Source organism: Amblyomma mixtum, chromosome 7 (assembly GCF_055824585.1).
Source record: "Amblyomma mixtum isolate Tamu chromosome 7, ASM5582458v1, whole genome shotgun sequence".
NCBI lineage: Eukaryota > Metazoa > Arthropoda > Arachnida > Ixodida > Ixodidae > Amblyomma > Amblyomma mixtum.
In genome coordinates this window covers 144861438-144878037 of record NC_143018.1, presented here as the reverse complement: position 1 = coordinate 144878037, position 16600 = coordinate 144861438, and the positions used below count along the sequence as shown (strand labels likewise).

The 16600-nt window shown below is 46.8% G+C and overlaps 1 protein-coding gene across 1 annotated transcript in view; it reads left to right on the top strand.

Moving 5' to 3' along the window:
• Positions 1–16600, top strand: part of LOC149337773 (multidrug resistance-associated protein 1-like) — a 266100-nt gene that overhangs the window by 44984 nt on the left and 204516 nt on the right. Inside the window, exon 5 of the mRNA XM_089553512.1 lies at positions 12862–12929. Coding sequence (XP_089409638.1) covers positions 12862–12929 — 68 coding nt within the window. The remainder of the gene's footprint in view (positions 1–12861; positions 12930–16600) is intronic.

The window sequence follows — 16600 nt, the reverse complement described above, 5'->3', positions numbered from 1 at the left end:
AACTTAGACTTGCAAGTGCGAATTGCGAAAATACATACCTTTGCCTACTCGGTCGCCTTATTTACTGTCTCCCAGTAGCAAATGATCAGTCTTGCGAAGCAGGTCCGGTAGAAGTCCTGGAAATTTTTCGTCACAGCCATGGAAGCAGAGTGTAATTATTCACAGCATTAGTTAGTACAGATATTTACCATAGGGCGTGGAGCCATCGCAATCGCGTGCCGCGTATCGGGAGGCCGCACTGCGCATGCTGCGCTGATTTGTCGCGACGCGCAGGCATGGACGCAGCCGGCGAGCACGTGGCGGCATTTGGCGCCATCAGGACGATATGCGCATGCGCAGTAGTGGCGCATAGTGACTGTAAGTGATAGCTGGTGTAATAAGCACGGTGCTAAATGTCTCAATAGCACGCTTCAGCCAAATGGGGAAGGATGAGTGTTATTTTTATACACACATTTTCGTTTAGCTACAACGCAGTTCCCATAGAATTAAGCTATATAGAATGGTGCTGGCAGATGCGCTTCTTGAATCGCTTTAAAGTCACTCAGTAGAAAAGGGAAATCTACAGTGGTTAGAGGAAAATATCGTAGCTTGAAGCTGGGTGGGGCCACTGTGACGGCGGTCCGCACGCGTGTTCGAGTGCGCACCCAAAGAGGACAGCGTAGAAACCTCAAGCGCGTGAGACTTAATCGAGTGGCAGAACCAGGCCCCAGGGATATGGGAATCAGAGCGAAACATCCCAACACTTTTGAGTACATGCGAGGACACACAGCGCAGTTGTGTGTCCTTCTCGTTCTGGTCCTTTGTCTGCAAGCGCTGTTTTTCTCAAGATGCGAGGGATGTCTGTGGAAAATCCTTGTTATAGATGTTCTGGCAGTACCTTGAAATGCATTCTTTCTCTAGATACGTCAGACACGTTATCCGGTAGATATCTTGTTTCGATGATATTGTTGCGGGAAAGAATATATTTACAGATATTTACAAATAGACAAGAACAGCTGCGAGCGGCACCGAGAACACAGTCCGAACTTCGTTGTCGTCTTCTACTCTTCCCACTCGTGCCATCGCTGTTTGTCGTCGTCGTCTACCCGCTTCAGGACCCCCGGCTGCTGAAACGCCGTCTCGGCGTTAGGGCGGCGGCGTATGAGCGTCGTGATAAGGTTTCAGGCGACAGACGTGGACGATGTCGGTGGTGGCGCCAGAGGACGATGGCGAGGTTTCAAGGGGAGCAATTTCATAGTTCACGTCGGTAACACGGCGCACGACACGGTAAGGGCCACGGTAGTGCGAAAGGATCTTCTCGGAGAGACCGACGCTGCGAGAGGGCGTCCAGAGAAGGACGAGTGATCCTGGGGTAAATTCGACGGCCTGGTGACGGCGGTCGTAGGCTGACTTCTGGGAAACTTGAGAGGCTTGAAGCCTACTACGTGCTATTTGGCGCGCCAGCGTGGCCTGGGAGATGGCGTCCCGAGCGTAAGCAGTGGTGGGGGCTGAAGAAGGCGGCAAGAGTGTGTCCAAAGGCAAGGTGGGATGCCTACCAAACAAAAGGTAGAAAGGAGAATAGCCTGTTCTGTCATGAAGGGAAGAGTTATATGCAAATGTCACATAAGGCAAGGCTGCGTCCCAATCTCGGTGGTCTGGCGATACGTACATGGCTAACATGTCGGTGAGCGTGCGGTTGAACCTTTCCGTAAGCCCATTGGTTTGTGGGTGGTAAGCTGTCGCGAGCTGGTGCTGCGTGTCACACGAACGAAGAATGTCGTGAACTACTCTGGATAGAAAATAACGACCGCGGTCGGTGAGCAGTTGACGAGGGGCGCCGTGGTGAAGGATGACGTCTTGCAGAAGAAAATCGGCAACATCGGTAGCGCAGCTGGACGGCAAAGCACGCGTGATGGCGTACCGAGTCGTATAATCAGTTGCGACAGCGATCCACTTGTTGCCGGAGAGGGACGTCGGAAAAGGGCCAAGAAGGTCGAGGCCAACACGGTGAAAAGGTTCCGGAGGGATGTCGATGGGTTGCAGAAGACCGGCAGGCAAAGTGGAGGGCCTTTTCCGACGTTGACACAGGTCGCAAGCGGCCACGTAACGTTGGACGGAACGATAGAGACCAGGCCAAAAGAAGCGATGCCGCACCCGAGCGTACGTGCGGGACACGCCAAGGTGACCGGCTGTCCGCAGATCGTGCAGTTCTTCAAGGACAGAAGAGCGTAGACGTTGGGGTATCACGAGCAGGAGCGGAGGGCCATCGGAGCGTAGGTTTCGGCGATACAAAATGCCGTTCTGGAGCACATAAAGGTTCAGAGACGGAGATCGGTTTGCAGAACGGATGCCATCAAAGATAGGACGTAAAGATGAGTCGTGGCGCTGCTCGTCGGCAATATCGGCAAGATCGTAGATAGCGAAGAGGCAGGGCAGGGTCTCAGCGTCCTCTAGGTCAGGTGGTTCTACAGGGTATCGGGATAAACAGTCAGCGTCCTGGTGATGGCGCCCTGACTTGTACACGACGGAGTATGAGTATTCTTGGAGGCGCAATGCCCAGCGACCAAGGCGACCGGTGGGATCTTTTAGTGAAGACAGCCAACAGAGAGCGTGGTGATCAGTGACAACAGCGAATGAACGGCCGAACAGGTAGGGTCTGAATTTAGCCACTGCCCAGACAAGGGCAAGACACTCACGCTCAGTAATGGTGTAATTTTGCTCTGCGGCTGAAAGTAGGCGGCTGGCATAAGCGATGACTCGATCCTGACCCTGTTGACGTTGGGCTAGGACGGCGCCGATGCCATATCCGGAGGCGTCCGTGCAAACCTCTGTGGGAGACGACGGGTCAAAATGTGCTAAGATGGGCGGAGTGGTCAGCAAATGAACGAGGGTTGAAAATGAGTTCTCTTGAGCAGGGCCCCAAGTAAAGGGGGTGTCGTTCTTCACAAGATCGGTGAGGGGACGAGCGATGCCGGCGAAATCTTTGATAAAACGGCGAAAATACGAGCACAAGCCGACAAAGCTGCGCACATCTTTCGACGACCTTGGAAGAGGAAAGCCTCTGTTACCTAGACGATGTTGTGGTTTTCTCGCCTACTTTTACCCCGCACCTCCACCAAATATGTTGCGGGAAAGAATATATTTACAGATATTTACAAATAGACAAGAACAGCTGCGAGCGGCACCGAGAACACAGTCCGAACTTCCTTGTCGTCTTCTACTCTTCCCACTCGTGCCATCGCTGTTTGTCGTCGTCGTCTACCCGCTTCAATATTATGGGCATTGACTTAAATTACGTCTCGATATGTTTGTATAATGTTCTTGAGAAAGATGGGAGATTGGTCCTCACATTTTGATTTCTTGTTTGTGTCATCAGTGATTTATAATTGAATCAAATATTATTCCTTAATGCGCAACAGCCCTGGCTCCAAAAGGAGGGACCTACATTAGGAGCATATAAGCTATTGGAAGTTATTCGTTCTGTAGATGTATGCTCAATATATTGTTCTGCATCACTTGTACTCCATAGCTTTTCTGTAGCCTGATCTGTGTCGCATATGTTTCTGGTTAGACATGTTCGCCCTGACGTGTGTCTGTGCAGGTTTTATCTCTAGAAATGCAGAAATGTGACCTATGGGAAAAAGCAACTGTACATTTGTATCAGCTGTAGTCATTGCTTTCTTCACGTCTAAATTGTAGAAATAGCTAATAAGGCTTTGCGAATACTTTCACGTAGACGAAGCAAGATTCTGGTCACATAAAAACCTCAAGGTAATTAGCCGTTATTTCACCAATAACAAATACATCCATATTAAGCCCTATGAAAACTCTTAGGTACTTTTTACGGACGCTCCTTGGATACAGAGAGTGCGATGAAAAATATGCGCAAGGTATTTCCGCGGGAGTTTAGAAGATATCCGCATGTCCTTGCAACATTTCACACGGACATCGCTTATATGCGAGTGCTGTGATTGCATAACGCGTAGAGTGGCAGCTTTCCACTTAGCAAGGCTTTTTGACGGGCTAGTTGGTACATATTCATATTTAAAAGGCTGTGCGCTAAAAAGACGTTCACAGGAAAAAGGAGACGACAGGAAAGAAGCGCAACTTTCAACTTTAATGACGACAAAAGAAGCCAGGCGCACTTATATATCCGCTGATAAGCGGAGATGATCTGCGTGACGGAGCGGGAACCCAACAACCAAACAAACCTTACCTCAGCAGGTGTTTGATATGTTCACATTCTTCAGTTTCTTTTAATGTCACTTAGATATGCTTTTTTGCGCTCTCTTTTGTTTGGTTGTTGGGTTCCAGCTCCGTCACGCAGATCATCTCCGGTTATCAGCGGATATATAAGTGCGCCTGGCTTCTTTTGTCGTCATTAAAGTTGAAAGTTGCGCTTCTTTCCTGTCGTCTCCTTTTTCCTGTGAACGTCTTTTTAGCGCACAGCCTTTTAAATATGACTTTCCAGTTACCGCTGCTTCAGCCGGGCTGCGATGCCTTTTTATTTTCCGGAACGTAGCATCTTCGTCCTGAGCGAATTTTCATTATCTTTGCTTCGTGTAATCAGATTTCACACACCTTTAAGGCGAAAGCCTGTGTGTATGTTATTGTGTGTGTGCTCGCACTTCGACAGAAAATCCCAGCGATGGCAAGAAAAATAGGGCGACGTCATTAAGCGGCCGGTGGACGTACACAGCAAGCAGAGAACCTCAATTTCAGGCAATCATATACTTTTCGTCATGCTGCCTATACAGGATGTTCCACCTAAGACTTCCTACGCTTTTTAAAAATAGGTTTTTTGGGTTAAAATAGTGCTTTTTTTCAGCATAGGATTGTGAGTGGGGGTTGTACATCAGAATACAGCGAAAACTTTCTGAATAGCAGGATGTTAACTAATATTGAATAATTAACTTCTTAATAATTGCTATTAGGCTACTTAACTAATGCTGAATAATTAACTTCTTAATAATTGCTGTCAGGCTTCTTAATTATTAAGAGGCGTGTAGCCCACCGTAAGTAAAATCCATATCAGCTTTTAGAATTTTCAAAGCGCGGTTAACCTCGGAGCTGTGGCCCAATTAGTTTGAGCAATTTCGGCGGGTTACGTGCTATGGAGAGCGCATGTAATTTGCCAAAAGCGCATGTAATTTTGAGCGATGTTGCCAAAACTTGTCGGGCTATAGAGCCAATGTAACCGCCTTTTACAAATTAGAAAAACTGATATGGATATTACTTACCGTGGGCTACACGGCTGTCAATAATTAGGGAGCATAACAGCAATCGTTAAACAGCTAACTGTTCAATATCAGTTAACCAGCCTGCTAGTTAGCCCGTCTTAGCTGCATTCTGATGGACTACACCACTGACAATACTATGCCGAAAGAAGCGCTCTTCTAACTTCAGAATCCTATTTTTTTTAAAATTGTGTAAAGTCGTAGGCGAAAAACCCTGTATATACTCCACACTGGCTGACCTGAATGTGGCGGTTTTCCCGACCTTACAATCGTAATTCAAGAGGGAGGTTATCTTTTGACAAGGATTCAAGCCGGTGACATATGCACCTTCAATTGTGCGCCTTGCCAGAGTCTTTACCTCTTCTCATAAGGCGCGGTTGAGGCGTACACCGGATGATGTGAGGGTTATTGCACCATTTCTATTCCTCAAAAACGAATTTTCGTATTCAAATTTTGACGTACGTAGCCGTTTGCCGTACAGCTTTCCGAGTGATGTCATACGATTTCTCGTTGAATACAGCATAATTCTTTCAGGTCGGAGTCTAGCTCCGGACAGGTATCCGAACCGAGTGTCCGACTGTTTCACTGGCACCTTTTTGGCAGCACCTTACGCAGAAATCAGCGTTTCTGGAATCAGCATTCGGAGGCGCGTGTTCGTTCAATTTCTCAGTGCGCACCTTGCGCCGGATTCGAACGCTCACGATTAGACACTAATGCTTTCGCCGTCACAGCATGTTAGAAGTCTTAAAGGTGCACTAAAGAGGGTTATGAGCTCGTCTATTTACCGCTGGAACTCGGTCCACACGCTCCGAGCATTCTTAGGAACCTCAAATTATTGTTTTGTGTGGCCGATTTCTTTATTAAATCGGATTAAACATCCCGGCTCCCAATTTATTTTTTTAACTGACCTCCTAGAGTAGGAGGAGTCAACCAACACGTGGAGCGTTTGCCAGCCAATCGCTGGGTGACATCGCTTTCGCTTTTATTTTATTTTTAATGCGAAAGCAATACTAGGCTATGTCGGCGGCTTTCTGCCATAAAAACCGTCTCCGCAGCGATTGTGCAAACTATAAAGGGGTATCGTCTCAAAAGTGGTTACAATTAAAGGAGGATGTGAAGATGCGGCGCAAACATTTTGGTGCCGATCGGATCATTAGTAAATTATTAGAGCAAAAAAGTGAACAAAAGTGGGCGTGGTCAGGCCAGGACTGGCATGAAATTTTAATCGCGTGAATTTCGGTGCCACTTGACACACCATGTGATGTACCACGTGATTAGCCCACGTTACCGGAAAGGTGGGCGGGACCGACGCGCGGCGCGAAATTTGAGTGTCCGAACTGAATGCCGAGGTGAACGATGGAGTTTAAATGCCCTGATTTTTTTTTTTTTTGGGGGGGGGGGGTGGACTTATTGCCTGCAGACAAGCAGAGGGTAAATTTTAGCCCAGTTTTTACGGATCTGCAAGTTGGGAAGGAAACTAAGAAGTTATTTTGAAGTTTCTAGAGTTACTTTTTGTAAAAAATAGGATCGTGATCAGTTTGAGTGCGCACTGCTCGGAGTATGGAACAAGCGAGCGTTCCTCTAGGTTCCATCAGCTCTGCTTTTTATGACACATGCCTGGTTATGTTGTCTAATTTTAGTTTTGGACATCGATATATCTAGGATACGGAAATATCGGTGCTATATATTCGCCTCTACAACTTACACCTGAATAGGTGCCTGCCGGTAGACAACTACATGTGACCTCGAGCACTTCTAGGTCATCAGCTAATTAATGAGAACATATTCAAGCAGTGAAAAGATTTGGCCCTTCAATGAAGAACCAAGAGTTGATGAGCCATCATTCGTATTGATGCGGAGGAAATGCGATAGCACCGTTCTTTCGCTTTGCAATTTGTTCTAGTTATGATTCTGTGCCAGTTGGTTCTACTCCCCAGCTCCAATTGTATCATGTCGGGATCTGTGTGAACTCTGGCTGTGGTAGCTACTCAAAACGTTTAACAATGAGCAATCAAGCAGAGTCCCCAAATTCCTACTGGCGCAGAGAGGCTACGGATAAGCGATGCGCCATTGCACCGGGTGGTGGCTGGTAATAATTCTGGAGGCGATGTAGAGGAAGATAACAAGGTAAACCCCAGAAAGGAGGTCACAGTCTGAGTCGACAGGGGCTCAGAACAAAAACACCTTAGTGGTAGTAGCACAGCTACAATAATTCTCCATAAAGTCAGCCATAAAATTTCAATAAGGAAAGGTGTCAGGCGGGGAGACACGATCTCGGCAGTGCTGTTCACCGCCTGTTAACAGGAGGCATTCCGGGGCCTGAAAGGGGAAGAGTTGGAGAGAAGAGTTAATGGAGAATACATAAGTAATTTGCGATTCGCTGATGACATTGCCTTCCTAAGCCACTGAGGACACGAACTGCAAAGCATGATCAATGAGTTGGACATGCAGAGCAGAACGGTGGGTCTAAAAATTAACATGCAGAAAACGAAAGTAATTTTCAACAGCCTATAGCAAGGGAACAGCAGTTCCCAATTGGTAGCCAGGTGCTCGAAGTAGTAAGAGAATATGTCTACTTATGGCAGGTAGTGACAGCTGATCCAGATCATGAGAGGGAAATAACTAGAAGAATAAGAATGGGGTGGAATGCATATGGCAGGTTCTCTCAGATCATGAATGGGAGTTTACCAATATCCCTCAAGAGAAAAGTAGACAACAGCTGTATCCTACCGGTACTCACTTATGGGGCAGAAACGTGGAGGCTAACTAAGAGGGTTCAGCTTAAAAACAACGCAGCGAACTATGGAAAGAAAAAAGATAGGTGTAACGTTAAGAGATCGGAAGAGGGCGGAGTGGGTGAGGGAACAAACGCGGGTTAATGACATCCTAGTTGAAATCAAGAGGAAGAAATGGGCTTGGGCAGGGCATGTAATGCGACGGCAAGATAGCCTCTGGTCCTTAAGGGTAACAGAGTGATTCCAAGAGAAGACAAGTGCAGCAGGGGACGGCAGAAAGATAGGTGGGCGGATGAGATTGAGAAGTTTACGGGGATACAGTTTCCGCAACAGGCAAAGGACATGGTTAATTGGAGAGACATGGGAGAGGCTAACATACATCTTGCAAAATTTTAGTGCGAAAAACACGGACGTGTCATCTACTCTTTCTATGGGAGAGGCCTTTGCCCTGCAGCGGGTGTAATTAGGCTGATGATGATGATGATGATAATAATAATGATGACGATGATGGTGATAGCAGCAAACAAAAGTTTGAAGTCGGGAGGCAGGGAAAGAGTGTCCAGGTGCTTCTCGCTGGTGTCTCAAATGTGAAGAGGTGCGCTGAAGCTCTAACGGACCGGTCAAAGGGAGATGACGAGAATCAGTCGGGACCTTCATGGTCAGGACAATGAACGCGGTGCTAAGGGAGACGAAAAGCAAACTGTCGAAGAATGTGACAAGGCGCAATTTGGTAATAGCAGTGGCGGCACTGAATGATTGCCTCAACGGTGACGCCGCCCAAGTAGGGGAAAGGTTAGCTCAGAGAGCTGACGATAGCACAGCAATGACAATGGCAATAGCAAAGCATGTGCAGATTGCGGTGTGCGTAGTACTAGAGGTGCTAGGACCTAACAAAAGAACGACCAGGAAGTGCTAACTATTAATCAGCAGATAAGTTGAACATGGAGAAAGGCATAGAAGTGGCAGAAACAAGCAGGTAAGAGCGTAGAGCAGGCGTGCGCATGGGTTTTGGACATGATAGCATGCTATTTTAGTGGAAGGGCAGGACCAGAGGTTGGCGGGTCGTGCAGTAGCTTTTTAGGGGGCCCACGGGGCTTCCGGTACAAGGGTAGGTTGAAACGAAAAAGAAACCGTAAGAATGGAGGCTGAGCCCAATGCAATTGCCGCTGCAGGTGCAGAAAGAAAATTATAAAAAGGAAATTTTACACCTGGATTACTCGCATATATATGGAAGGGGGAAATACAGAGCAAAATGGTTAGTATGATAAAATTGGCGTCTGCACTCTGTGCGACACACGTACGCTTCAGAGATTTATAAAATTCATTGTTTATTAATGGTCATGTCTGGGAAGGTGCAACAGAACAACAACGGAGAAGGTTGGATATGCAAGTATGGGGATACATCAAGGAGAAACCTGGCAAAGAAATAAACAAAAATTTTAACAAACACGTCTTAGTATCAGGAAGAACTGACGGTAAAAGAAAACTGGAAAAGAAATAACAAGCTTGCAACAGACATGTCTTAGTATCAGGAAGAATTGACGGTAAAAGGACATGGTTAGGATTAGTGTATTTAGGGACGGGGGCATATGTATGCAAGAAAACAATGATCCATTTAAGTTTCTTAGTGGTGATATAAAACAATTTGGAGGAGGTGCGGATTTTATTCATATGGGGACCTGAATGGCCACATCGATGATCTGGCTGGATACACAGATTGTAACGGGAAGTTAATACTAGATCTCTTAGGAGCGCAACCTAGTTGTTCTTGAAAGATAAACTAAATGTGAGGAACAAATCATGTGGTAATACCAAGAGAGGCAGACGACCATTGACTACGGCCTCATGTCGCAGGGAATCAATAGCAACTTCGCTAAAAATGCAATTAGGCGTTGACGGGGAGTATAGCCTCGGAAGTGATCATAAACTTATTAGTCTGCAGATGGGAACCCAGATCAAGAGAGAAATGCAGAAAAGGAAAAATGGAAATTAATATTAACTGAAGAACCACAAGCGCTAATAGCTGCAGGCATTGAGGGAGTAATAGAGAAACGCCGTATGGAAACGTGGGAGTATAGTCAATCAGAACAACTGATCGCTTCGAAAATGAAACAAGTAACCGCTGGAAAAAAAAGGAACCCAACAAGCTATTATAGTAAGGAAATTACGAAGGGCATCAAGAAACTAATATGGCTTCAAGGGAACACAGAGAGACAAAGAGGGCGCAGTTACCTCCAGAGGAAATAGACTAATTGGAATCTTATTGACAAAAGAAACTTGAAGTACAGGTCGTCCCCTGGGGTGAAATAAAGCAGTGTATTGGTTGCTGAATGGCTGAAGTTCGCGATACAACTAGTGTTGGGCAAACAAAATTCTGGAATGATATAAGGTGGCTGGGTAAAAGGAATCAACAGAGAGCAGGAACGGATTGAAGATGCCAAAAGCAAATGTTTAGAGGCAAAAGACGCTGTGAACAAATGTACATCAGTTATAGCTGAGTCATTCAGGAGCAACGATAGGGCATTCTCCCCAAACGAAGGAGCAACACAGAACAGCACAATAGTAAACAGCTTAGTACTGATCAGTCTTATCCGGAAAAAGGCGGAAGCGAATACTCCCGAATAGAGATCCACACAGACTGAGGAAATTCCAATCAACCTGATTGGTAAACTTGTGCCAAGAAGCAAGGAAACGCTGCTAAAGGAAATGGAGACACTTATAACAGATAAGCAAATTTCGCACAGATGGACACAGAGTAAAACTACTTCGATTTTTACATTGAAAGGAGGTTGGATGGACGTAAAGTCCTTCATACCGCTTACAAAAACATCAGCTACTGAACTGGCCTTTTGCAGTTGCGCTAGAAAACCACTTAAATTTCCGTCTATGACCGCTGCTGTTAATGCTTAACATGATTAATAGGGAAAGAAGGCTACAACAAAGTAATCTAAGTTATTAAGTACAGTACACATTAGGCGGAAAGGTCATAGATCAGCGGACGGTAATGTACTCTTAGCACGTTGCCAATGAGATTTACAAACTGGTTAAATATTGTCGTGACGAACGAGACGCTCTCGAGTTCCCTTGCAGGGCAATTAAGTTAGGTCTGATGAGTTTGATTTATTCTTTAGATCAGGTGCTTAAATGCAAGCCACGAAATACACATAGTGGATACTACAAAAAACTCGGGGTATGGGCAAACAAACAACATATATACAATGAAGAACACGAACAGACTGTTAGCGCGAATGAGCGAAGAGATGGAATAATGAAACATTGGGGTTTATGGGGATGCGACATGAATGAAGTACTGAGATATTTGGAACGGAAAAAATTTGCCGGGGCTTACTTACCGTAATACGGTTTTGTACCTAAGGGCAGGCGTTTTGTCGAGACTGGAAATAAATCAAACAGCTGTTGGAAGATTAGCACTAAGTGCCACGGCAAAAACCTCAAACAAGGCAGTAAAAGGGGATATGGACAGAACATCGTTCCAAGCGCGGGAATCTCAAAGAAGAAGCTCACTGTATGAAGAAAGCTTGTGGAAATTGGACGATAACAGGTGGGCAGATAAAGTATTTGAACATGTTTACAGAAGGAGCATTGACTCACAGTGGTGGAAAAAGACTCAGAACCTAACCAGTACATACGCAGGACGAAAGCATGTAGAAATGAAGAGCTTCTAACGACAGCTGGAAAACGCAGAATTGAAAAGCTGGAATAATTCAATGGAGGAAAAGTAGAGTGTAGTCTATAACAAATCACGAAAAGGCAAATCAGGAAGGAATCGCTCTATGATAACTCAAGAACTCAAGAGGCATTGCGCTACTTTTTAAAACTAGACCAGGGTGTCTCGGAACGTGAAGTTACAGAAAGGAATTTTACCAACAAGATGACTCTTGTGCAGCGTGTGGTAAATCTGTAGAAACAACTGAACAACTCAAATGTGGTGGTATTCATCCAGATGTCGAAGCGGCGCAGTCACTCTTCCTGAGGTCGTAGGGGTTTAGAGATAACAATGGTCATGTAAATGAAACTGCGGTGGAAATTAGCAAAAATCGTTTGGAAGATTGCTGCGTCAAAAGCAGAGAGGTGTCACAAGGCTAGAAGTGTAGGATTAAAAAGTGTATTTGAAGGAAGTGGCAAATTTTAGGCCGATTTATTACACAGTTAACGAAATACAAAGAAAAAAAAAGCCGAGCGTGGTGGCAAATGGCGCCATCTTGAACCAAAGCGGAAGCTCCTCTCTTCTATCCATCCGTGCATCTATACACTCAAGTTGCTTGCGAGTCCGAGTTTGCTTTTTCCTAGCAATGCGCAGAAGGAACAGCTCCCGCAAATGTCACTTTTGCACACAGAGTTCCTCAGCAGCCTGTCTATCTTTTTGGCAGGACTCGTGAAGCCGGAGTCATTTTCTTCTTAGCCATTGCTGTATTTGTTGAGCCAAGCTTAGGCTGGTGTAACCCTCCTCTCCCCTAAAGGCTTTACTTGTGGCCTGACCTCGGTAGAAATAAAGCGGCCTTTCCGTACACTGCACAGCCCAGGTTTAAGCGCGTGTAAAAACACGGAAACAGTCAGAAACAAGGTTGCGCCGTAATGCAACTGGACTAAAGGACAATGGTAATTAAATTTTTGTGGCTCGGCAGTTCACAAGTCTCGTTGAAACCTGCTCCAGGGCCTACGTACCGCGTACGCGGCGAATGTCAAACTTCTCGACACATAATCAAGGCCCATCAATCGCATCATTCAGAGGCAAAGCTAAGTGTGTAGGCACGCGCCAAAAAGCTCCAAATCTCCTTACGAGCCAGCATCCTCGGGCAACGAGCTCGTTTAATTTTTTTCTGACGGTAAAGTGCCGTTGCGCTTACCATTGCACGCTGTTTACGCACAGAAATCTCTTCCGCTTGCAGTACAAAGTGCCTGAAGAAGAGGAAGCCAAGTCCCCAATCGGCGTGCTGTTTTGCTCCAACATGTACCGGTAAGAAGAACGGATACCATCAGGGAATTTAATCGCTGCCTTCCGTGGATGGATGGATGAAAAACCTTATTAGACCAAAAAACAGAAATCTTCCACGAAGGTCCCCCTTGGGTCCAGTCCAGATGTCCACGGGCTTGAGCTCACATAAAGCCCGATCTACCTGCCATTTCTGGTCGGCGGGCTGAGCGGTCCGTAAAGTAGCCTTCCAGAAGAAAGATTGGAATTGGGGATGGGGGGTACTGCATGTGGGGCACATACCCACAGGTAGTGGAAAAGTGTGGATTTGGGCACGCCACAGGTGTTACAATGACGGGGGAAGCTGGGGTAAAAGGATGAAAGACGGTAGTGTGAAATGAAGCAGCCCGTCTGTAATTATCATGTGGCGCTGGAGAGGTGTGACCCACACTCCGCGCACTTTTACGTGGGAAGCTCCCAGACACCCTTAGAGCGTGTGGGGGCAGCGGTCTCGGACTCGAAGGAGATGCCCTCGACTCAGCGTGGCAAGCTCAGCGGAGACCAGCTGCCAAGTGACAAGAGGTTTTTGGGCGTTTGGTGCCCAGCTTTCGCCGGACGCAAGCCAGAGAATGGGTCGGAGCCAAAGGTTCACAAACAAAACAAGGTTTATACAGCAATGAGACGATACACAGGATTTCACAATCACTAGTACAAACACATACAAAGTGATTAACAGAACAATGCAACTCGTGCAAAGTTAAACTCGAGAGAGAATGCAATACAAAGGCAATATTGCACCTAAAGTGCTCTAACACAACAGAGAGAGGTAAACAAACAAAACACAATTTGTTCACCGGGCACTGCGGCAGTCCGACGACCAGAGTTCCACGACGATGCCGTCCCGCAGACTGGCGACCGTTGCCTCGTTGGTCCGATGCTGGCCGAGTGGTGTTTTCCCGGGAGTCGAACGGGCGCGCTTCGATGAAGCTAAAACGGCGGTCCGGACTGACTTGGCAGCGGTCAACGTCCTTCTTTTATAGGCTCGCTCTCCCGTCTGTTTGTTGTACGCGCCAAAGTAGGCGCGCACATACACGCAGCATCTCCCGTGTAGTTTCCCTTTCTTTCTCTCGCCGGCCGCGCGTCCTCATTGGTTAAAGTCAGGAGTCGTTTCGCGAAGGTTCCAGCGTGTTCTAGCGTGGCGCCGTCGCCGACGTCCGAGTGCAGAGGACGGGGACATGTCTTACCGCTCGCAAGGGTTCCCCCTCTTCCCCCGGTTAACAGTAGAAACGACTCGCACGTTCTAGAGAAATCGGCGTGGATGACTCATTCCGGTGGTGGAGGGGAGAGAGAGCCACGCGCCCAGCGGGGGTTTTCCTTCTCTCCCGCTTGGCTCGCGGCGCCGGCAAGGCGCCGTGCGCGCGGCGGTTTTTCTTTGTTTGCTTCTAAAATGTGCCGAATTTTGTGACAATAGGGCGATAAGGTACTATGGCGCAATGTCATGCGAACTGTGTTTGTCGAAAGCGGTGACTTGATGACATGTAGAAAGGACGGATGTGGTCTCTTGCGCGGGGTTGAATGCCTGATCGTCCGGGGCCCGGGAGGAGAGTTCTCGGGTGAGCGCATGAATGCGCTCATTACCGGGCATCGAGGCTTGTCCATGGATTCACGCCATAGCAACCGTTTGGTAGAGAGAGGTGGCTGTGGTAAGAATATGATGTGTGGTCTGTGTCACCACGCCCTTTAGGTAGCGGCGATATGCGGCTACGGAATCTGTGCAAATTTTGGTTATGTTTATGTGAATGCTATAGTGGGCCAGAGCAAGTGCGATCGCGGCTGCTTTCTCTGAAGTCTAATTAGTTCGGATAGTAGCGTTGGTCCCTACATTGCGTGGTAGGGGCTTCTGGTGTATGTGATCCTGCGTGCTCAGACAAATCATGAACGGTATAGGACTTTTGGGGTGAGAAGGGGTGCAATGACACGGAGCTCTGGCAGTAGGCGTTGTCCGGTTTCCGTGCGGCTCAGGCGGAATAATTGGTAGGAGTGTTCAGCGTCTATTAATTCAGTCACGGTATTGTGGGTACCAGTGGCCACAAGACGTTCCGTGCTAACCATCCGTGGAAGAGGTAGGGCGGAGGTGGCAGCCGTGCCTATTAGAATGTCCGCCTGTTGTGTTTGGTGCTGAGTGAGTATGTAATATGGGAGGTGGTATGTAATGCGGCTAATGATTAATGCATGGATCATATTGTCGTTGTCGCGCTTAGAAGCCTGGCATAGTAGAGGATGTGGAGGTCCTCGGAAAGGTCCGTTGTAGCGACCACAGAATTGTAAGGTCTCGCATTAGCTTAGATTTGAAAAGGGAGCGCAGGAAATCAGTGAAGCGGAAGTGTATTAACCAGTTAGCATTAAGAGGGAAACTAGAAGAATTCAGGATTTTGCTTCAGAACAGATTTTCCGTTTTAACTGAAGACGACGACCGTAATGTTGAAACGATGAACAATCGTCTCACAGATATCATAACGGAGTGCGCCGTAAAAGTACGCGGTAGGATGGTTCGACAGGATACCGCGAAGCTGTCTCAGGAGACTAAGGATCTGATTAAGAAACACAATTGCATGAGGACGTCTAACTCCATAGACAGAATAGAGCTAGTAGAGCTGTCGAAGTTAATAAATAAGCGCAAGGTAGCCGACGTCAGGAAGTTTAACATGGAGAAAATCGAGCATGCTTTAAAGAGCGGAGGTTACCTAAATTGGCGAAGAGAAAACTAGGCATAAGTAAACACCAGATGCATGCGATAAGAGACAAAGAGGGCAATGCCAATGGCAATATGGATAAGATGGTTAAAGTAGCCGAAGAATTTTACACAAATCTCTACAGTAGCGATTGCAATCAGAATGTTACTGAGAGAGGCAGTGGAACACAGCAATGGGACATCCCGCCAGTTACGAAGGAGGAAGTAAAGAAAGCCTTGGGAGCAATACAGAGGGGAAAAGCAGCTGGTGAGGATCAGATAACAGCAGATTTGTTGAAGGATGGAGGAGAGATTGTGCTCGAAAACTAGCCACCCTGTATACGCAAGGCCTTGTGACCTCAAGCGTACCTAGAGCTTGGAAAAACGTTACCATTATCGTAATTCATAAAAAAGGAGACGCCAAGGACTTGAAGAATTACAGACCGATCAGCTTACTTTCTGTTGCCTACAAGGTATTTACTAAGGTAATCGCTAAGAGGGTGAGGACAACCTTAGACTTCAATCAACCAAATGACCAGGCAGGCTTTCGTAAAGGATACGCGACAATGGACCATATTCACGCAATCAATCAGGTGATAGAGAAATGCGCAGAATATAACCAGCCCCTATATATAGCGTTCATTGATTACGAGAAAGCATTCGACTCAGTAGAAACCTCAGCAGTCATGGAGGCATTGCGGAATCAGGGTGTAGAAGAGTGTTATGTGAAAATATTGGAAGATATTTATAACGGTTGCAGAGCTACCATAGTTCTCCATAAAGTCCGCAATAAAATTCCAATAAGGAAAGGTGTCAGGCAGGGAGACACGATCTCGCCTATGCTATTCGCTGCCTGTTTACAGGAGGTATTCCGGGGCTTGAAATGGGAACAGTTGGTTATAAGAGTTGTGGGCAATTCCTCTGCGCGGGGACGCACAGGCAGTCACTCGAGGCAGGACTTTGTACAAACGGTTTATTCTCACAT